This window comes from Chelonoidis abingdonii, chromosome 5, assembly GCF_003597395.2.
Source record: "Chelonoidis abingdonii isolate Lonesome George chromosome 5, CheloAbing_2.0, whole genome shotgun sequence".
NCBI classification, from domain to species: Eukaryota; Metazoa; Chordata; order Testudines; family Testudinidae; genus Chelonoidis; species Chelonoidis abingdonii.
The window spans coordinates 71,037,521-71,045,316 of NC_133773.1; the positions used below are offsets into that span (position 1 = coordinate 71,037,521).

Here is a 7,796-nt window from a genome sequence, read left to right on the forward strand (position 1 = left end):
CTGAGGAACAGCTACCCACAGTGCACCGCTCCTGAAATCGATGGTAGCTTTGGACCATGGACGCAAACAATCGATTTCGTGATCCAACTGTGGACGCGCTAAACCGATTTTATTAGATCTGTTTTGTAATATCGGTTTAAGCTAATTCGAAATAATCGTGCAGTGTAGACGTACCCTCAGGCTTTAGTACAGAGCTAAACTACAGCAGGTGTAAACATTCCCACTTGAGCAGTCTTGTCTCTGAAACCCAGCAAAGGGGAAGGGTCTAAAGCCCAGCTGCAGCTTAAGCATGAATGACTACACTGCTATTCTTAGGCCCATCATGCAAGCTGACTCCAGCTCTAAGACTTGCTGCCACAGGGCTTTTTTCCAGTGTAGTTAGTTATACCCTTTAAGTTCCCTCTAACCACATCTTGGAGTTTGGGTTTAGCATTGATTCAACAAGAAGAATGACACATAAGATTCCATGGAGGTCACCTCTCTGATCAGTGTCGTGTGCAATCATTCAATACTAATCCTACTCAACTATAGATAGTCTAGATGTGACAGCCAAAGTTAGTTAGGACTTTGAATTGCTATAGTTCAGAAGCAAAATACAGAAGTTGCATGAAATTTCTACAGATGGTTGCAGAGTAAAAGAGTTTTCCAAAAGGTATATAAAATGACTAAGTGACCTTAAGTCAGAGTCAATGTGTCTTATTTTATCATTGCTAATCAGAAGAGTCTTTGGAATCACTCACAGGTCTCTCATGAAATGCAGTTTATGGTAGATTATAAACCTGCTAAAACATTCAGAATGACGTCCTACTTTCTAATTAGGATCTTGTCCTTTAACTATTGGGGAAAGGCTTCTACCATAATTCAAAACAGCATCAGTAGAAAAGAATACTTCACATGGTTTATAACATCCATAATAGTTGAGGTCTCTCTCCTCAATTACTCAAATTCTTCAACTGATTATGGGCTTGGAAAGGATATGTTGGCCATTATTGGTTAAATAATGTGTAGACTGAAGTGCTTGATTCCATCTAGAATAATGGAAGGTGATGCTTCCAGAACTACCATACTTTAAAAATTTCATTCTCCTTTGTGTGTGACAATCACTCCTGGGCTCACAACCAGCCCTACTGGGTCCCCCAGTCAAGTACACAAAACAACAGATTTTCATTTAGCTGTCACTAAGGCATGACAAACCAGCAATAGTCTTTTCCATGTTGTTCCAGGGTGACACTGATATCACGTCACTGCAGTAGTCCCATATCAGGCCTACCTTCCCTCCAGAGGCTCTGGCAAGCAGTAGTCTCTCAAGCAGCTATTGGTCTCTGACAGGTTTCTCAGAGTAGAGCTGAAGGTCTGTACTGCTCCCCAACCAGCACCGAACTGAGTGATACTGAAGGGTGTAGTGAGGTGTAGGCTTGGAGTGAGGAAGGGGAAAGTAATAAAATAACCATTAAACAAGTTTTGGATCAGTAATCTCTCTTCCCAATTTAGTTTTAACAAAAAAGCTGCAACATAAGTAGCTATGGGAGATAACAGTGCAACTACTAGGTATCAGTGGGGAAAAAGTATGCTAGTAGTGTCCTGGATATACTGGGCTGTTAAATGTTATTGCTTTTAACATGCTAAAGCAAACACTGTAATAGAGTATTAATGTTCCAATGTACTGTAGCTTGTTTTAACTTACCGTAATACTAGAAGTGGTGCACGTGAAGCTCTCTTAAAAGCTGACACTACAGCAGTGATATTCCCAAGCCAGCATGCGTAGGGCTGGGGGTGGTGAAGGGGAGTGCATCAGGCATAAACAACATCTCACACCAAACAGGAACTTTTTCACAGTTCATTGCAATTTGGAAGTATAATTATGCCTTGCCTTACAAACACCATTACATATGAACAAAGTCAATAATTCCCCCCCTCTCCAAATATATACAGAGTTGTGCTTCTGCATATAGTATCTATCTGTAATGAATATTGAGCTCCCAGCTCTTCAGGAAGCAGTAAAGAGTCAGCAGCCAAACCACAGGTTGAATCCTATTGCAAACAGTATGGGTGATGCATCACCTATACTGAAGCAAGAGGAGATTACTGGAAAACTAAGTAAGACACAGAAAGAATAAAGTTTTCCTAGGTTTTGTTTCTGTCAGATTTATTGCATATGTGTAAGTGTTTAATATAAAAAAAAATCAGGTAGTAAGGTTTAGAATGTTATAACAAGAAATTATGCCATTACCATTATCCAGTCAACTTGCACATTACTATTTTGAATTAGTGATAATTCGGAGAGAGGGAGAGAGAGAGCAAGCATGCTGAATTTAGAGAATAATTATCAGTCACTTTGCTCCAGTCCATCAGCACAACGCACCATAAGCCCAGTAGAACCTGGCCAAGAGAATAGTCACCTCAAATTGGCATCTGCTACACTCTCCCCCTCCCCAGTCACCACTATTCAGGTGATAGTGAAGCATAAAGGTGGCATGACTGAAGCATTTAGCAGGCAATTGAAAACTAGTATAGAGTACAGTAGCCCTGAGAACACTGCTGAATTCTGAGCACTGCGTCCACAGCGAGACCAAGGAAACATAACTGGCTGGCACCTTAACGCCTCTTTCCTTCACAAGCTGCACAAAGCGCAGTTTAGCTACAGCCCTGTATCTGATCCACAGTATCTGTCACACTTCTAGTTCTCATGGGAATGAGTACACTTTGTGTATAATAGAGTGCACTAAAGTATCTCTTCTTCCCCACTCGTTCTTTTTAAAAAAAAGAGAAAAAAAAAAACGAACACCCTTTACCATTCTAAATTTTTGCACAAAACCAGTGTCGTCCGTGAGAGTTCTGCACATAGATCAATGCCAGGACATAGTAGCCTCCAACATATACACAGCTTTCCAGTGTTTTATAGTGAGACATGTCTCTCGCCTAGACCAGTTTCATAATTCTCTACAGATTTGTCACCAAGATCAAGGACTGCAATGAAAAGACATTCCAGCCGGGGGGTTGGGGGGCGGGGAGGGAGAGGAATCAGTTCTGTGTTTTTACAGCTTTGTACAGACAGATTCTGTAAGCCAATATTATTACTGAGTTAATTAAATTATTGCATTGCTTAAAGAAGTCTTTCCTTAAAATGCTAACATTCTAGGAGACATTAAGTTAAGAGAATGTTTTACGTTAGATCAGATTTAGTTTTAGTTAAAGAACATATTTATGAACAATCTTTCTGAACTACCCTGAATTCTTTCATTGTGATCTAAAAAAAAAACTCTTCAGAAACTGAGCCAATGAGGCAGAAGTCAGTCATTACCTTCCTTATTCATCAATTTTGACATTTCATAAGTTGAAACTTTTTTGGTGTGAAAAAATATTAAAGGCTTATCTCCCCTGCACAACTATGCTTTTTTCTAGTTTGTGGAAAAACAGGTTTCTTTCTGAATAGTGAAAGAAAAAAAAATAAAGGCCTCACAAAGCTGCATTTTCAATATTAATTCCTTATACTTACATATACATACGTACATGTATTTGTGCTGTTCTACCCTGAGGTAGGAGGCAATGCTTGCTTTTCTTAAAGCAGCAATGAAGTACCTAACCCCAGTTTCAAAGAGTCACACTACAAAAAGTCAAACACATCCTACTAGCTATACAACATTTCATAGATTCACAAAAATGTATTCCTCAGTTATCTAAAAACTGAATGTAGTAGTTCAAGGCTGCTTGAAATCAATTCCCATTCCCCCCCCCCCCCCCCCCCAAGAAAAGGAGGAGGGCGGAGGGTTGCAAACTGCTGGACAAATAGTTAAGTTCAGTTTTCAGTTACTGATTTGCTCTAGTTATGTTCTATGGATTTCTGCAAACTCACCAACATTTTAAAAGATAGTAATACTTCACTGCAAAAAAGACTATTATAACCACTTCCTAATGAATTAGAATAGTTAGATTTCAATACATCAACCAACTGACTCTTATTCTATGAGGAATAAGATTTGAATCCTCACCGAGATGCCAACTTCACAAAACCATGAGAAAATACATAAATAGAAACAAACCAGCATATTTGTAAGGGTTGCCTAAAAATGATCTGCATTCAGTGCTCACTCAGAATAGTTACTTTTAAAACCCTTGGGATACCTACCTGTCACAGAGTAAATTATCTGGCTAATATCCAGCATTACAGTATATGCCAATGGGCACCCAAGAGACAGACATTAGACAGCACTTGTCTTCCAAGCTGGAGATGCTTTCTTATTATAGAAATGATATTGTCTAATTATAAAAATTTAACTTATGAGTTGTTTGGCATTGCCCACAACAGTACTTATTCCTATAATACTTACATAGCACTGCATGTTTTTGAAGAAATATTGAAACATCTTATTTTTTAAAAAAACTATTAGTATTTAAGAGAGGTTGGCATAATTCACAATACAGGTTTTAAATGTGTAAAACATTGTGGAAGTGAATTTCCCATAAATGTAGAAGTAACTCGTTTTTATTCATGCAACCTTAGTTCTCAAGTTCATCTCATCTTCAAAAATATATATATTCAAGTACAATATTCAGAAGTGCATTGGATATAGCTCCTTTTTAGGGGGAAAAAAATCATTTCTCCAGAATCACTAGAGTCAACTACAGAGATGGGTTGTTATTGACAAACTGTAGGAGGAGAACCTTTTGAATACTGGAGTCTGAAACAACTCGATAGGGATAAATAGAAATCCACTGCACAGATAGGGTGATGAAAGCTACAAGATGTAGGACTTTGTTTTCAATCAATTTAATTCCAGAAACTACAAAAAACACATACATACACTAGGGCACACCAGTGAGCATTTAAGTTAACAAACAGTAATGGTAAACAAAACAACAACCCATTAGCTTCCACTAAATTGAGTTGCCATGTTCGTTATGACAACAACTGAACGAATCTGAGAGATCAGAACCACTAGTCAATTTATGATATCTGGGCACGGATTAGCTTTAATGTTCAGGTACTATTCCCATGCAGCTGAAATATCTTACGATATACAAGCCATTTATGCCCTTACTTAGGTTCCACAGTAAGATTCATTTTTGAAGTATATTTCATAAAAAGTATTTAGGAAAAGTAGCAACTATCCATATAGTTTGTTATCTTGCTAATACTTCTCATTAGAACTTCTCGGTGTTGCAAAATGAATTTCAATATTGACACAAATTGTAACGTACACATAGCATATTTTTAAGTCAGAAATTAGTATTTTCTGCGATAATCCATTTCACGAGAGAGAGAGAGAGAGACACACACACACACAGAGACAGACAAAATCCATATTTCAATAGCAGTGATGTTAACCTCATTTCAGGGAAAGAAACCACTAGACTTATTAAACAGAACTTACTGCCTTTCCACTTTACACATGGAACCATTTGTCAAGACTATCATGATTGCACTTGCACTGATTTGTGAAGCTGAACCCGATTTGTCTTCATTGCCTGCAGTGGTGACTGCCTCTTCCTCTCTTTTCACTTTGCTCCTTTGATGCCTTGCGAATTTCGTGTATGGGCTACAGAGGTCACTGGAGGCCAAACACTGGTACAGTGCATCTATCTCACAGTCTAAGGGGGGGGGGGGGGGAATAGCTGGCCAGATGGGCTATGCCCTAGTGAAAACGTGATTTACTAGCTCTGGATTAGTGCACACCTGATATCTTAAGCACTGGAAACTGAAGGGGGCAGTTTATTACAGGGCTCCTCTCAAATCAGGTGGAAAGAATGGCAGACATATCACCGCTAACTCTGCAACAGCCAGATCCGACCACGGGATCCTCCTTTACTTGAATGACCCTTTGCAAAGGGCATAGTCCGAGTTAACCCTTTTATTGTCACCTCCAAGGAAGCCTGTGGCTTAAGAAATGGGGGGAGGAAGGGACGTCGTCCTTTAAAAGTCAATATATCAACAACGATCAGCACTTATGATACCAGTGCTAACCTTGTGCAAGTAGCGCCTTCCCCTCCCTCACCGGGGTAAAGCCAACATCCCCCTACGCCGCCAGCTTAAAGTTCTTTAGAGGCCTATTAGTGACCAGATTGATCCTTATTGCTCAGCAGCAGGAGCACATCAGGAATTGCCTAGCAGCAGCAGCAGCAGCAGCAGCACCACCACCACCACCGTGGCAGAGCACATCTTCCTCTCTCTCGCACTCTGGGGGATGGGGGTGTATACTCAGCGCACCGCCATGGTGCGGAAACATAATTCAAGAAAAGTTCAGCCCGCACTGCCGCGATAGCTGTGCACAAGGGCCAATATTTTGCAATGCCATCAAAGCCAGCCTCCAGGGAAAAATGTAGCACAGCCTTGCTCCAGCATTCCAGGCCCGCTGGAGGGCACATGCAAGGTCTCCTTGGTTTTGCTCATACAGACTAACAGATCTACCACACTGAAACCAGACAGGAGAGGGTTTGAAAACTTATTACCACCCCCTCCCCTCGCTCCCCCAGCTAGAAGGGCCGAACCCAGCCGCGGCTGCTTTTAACCCCAGAGGAGTCGGTGGTGAGCGGTTGAACTTACGTCTCGGAATTTGTTCCACTGTCCGACCTCCTTGTCATACTGGGAGACGGTAGTGAGCCATTGTTTATCATCCAGAAAATTGCCGGGGTCCGACCTGCCCCCGGCCGCCGCCGCTAGACCCTGGCTGTACCAAGCTGCTGCACACACGCACATGAAGGCTGCCACCTTCAGCATCTGTGCAAGAGGAGACACAAAGCGAGGGGGTTCACAAACAAGAAGCCACACAGGAAGCGCTCCCCGGGCAAAGGAGGGGCGGGAGGGGGACAGGTAGCGGGAGCAGGGGAGAGGCGCAGCAGGGATGCTCGCTCCCTCTACAGAGCAGAGGAGGCAGGGCAGAGAGGGGAGGGGAGCTGAAGCCGGGGCGCGTAGAGCAGTGGTGCCTAGCCCATCACCTTGCTGGAAGCTCTGCACCCAGCTCCCCGCTCCTACTGAAAATGCGGCTCGACGCTGCCAACTCCGGCTCTTTCTGGAGCCGCTGCACGCGCCGCCGTCTCCAGCCGTCCACTCAGCTCCCTGCGCGCGTCCCACCCCGCCCTCCTGCCCGGCCCTCCCCCTGCTCCGCGCACGGCTCCCGGCCAAGCCCCGCACAAGCCGGCGGGGCAGGCAGCGCCTGGTGCAGAGGCGAGGAGCGTGCGGATTCCATTGAACACCGCAGAAGCTGACGCTGCTGGGGGATCAGCCCCTGGCTTTGATGATGATCATTTCACTAGGGGCTTTTTGTTGGCCATAGAAAGGCTGAAACGTGAAGCCCAAGTGGACAGAGAAACTTCGCCCCTACGCCACAAAATGTACTAACACCTTGTTCCCGGAGGCCTCTTGTTTGCTTTCTACCGTCCCACTTTGGCAGAGCTTCTTGTGGGAAACTCTTGTCAAGAAACTAAAGGCTGGTTTCGGCAACACGTGTGCTTAATACGCCAGTAATCTCATTCAGTTTATTGGGGCTAATCGTATGAGGAAAGCTAAGCATGCCTGTAAACGCTTGCAGGATTATTGCCTAGGAGCCAGATTTACAAAGGTACATCGGCACTTAGGTAATTATTACCCAACTTGTTTAGAAGCTTTTATAAATCACAGGTGCCTATCTGCATCTTTAGGCATCTAAATGTGTTTGTAAATCTGGCCCTAAACATCCCCTTTTCAAAAGTGGCTTAGGCACCGAGGTATTTAGATGCCTAAAGATGTCAGTAGATCTGGTGCCTAGTGTGATTTTCCAAAGCACCTAACTCCCTCTGAGAAAATCGCACTAGGCATTTGT

The 7,796-nt window shown here is 42.9% G+C and overlaps 1 protein-coding gene across 2 annotated transcripts in view; it reads right to left on the bottom strand.

The window, feature by feature from the left end:
- SPOCK3 (SPARC (osteonectin), cwcv and kazal like domains proteoglycan 3) overlaps window positions 1-7,029 on the bottom strand; it is a 451,893-nt gene extending 444,864 nt beyond the window's left edge. Inside the window, exons 1-2 of one of the 2 annotated variants that reach the window (XM_032776648.2) lie at window positions 6,934-7,029; window positions 6,542-6,715 (exon numbers count right to left, since the gene is read on the bottom strand). In XM_032776648.2, the coding sequence (XP_032632539.1) occupies window positions 6,542-6,715 (174 nt within the window). In that variant the 5' untranslated portion in view covers window positions 6,934-7,029. Of the gene's footprint in view, window positions 1-6,541; window positions 6,773-6,933 lie in introns of those variants that run through there. The other variant, XM_075066358.1, reaches the window with a different exon arrangement.
- Window positions 7,030-7,796: the final 767 nt, after the last annotated feature.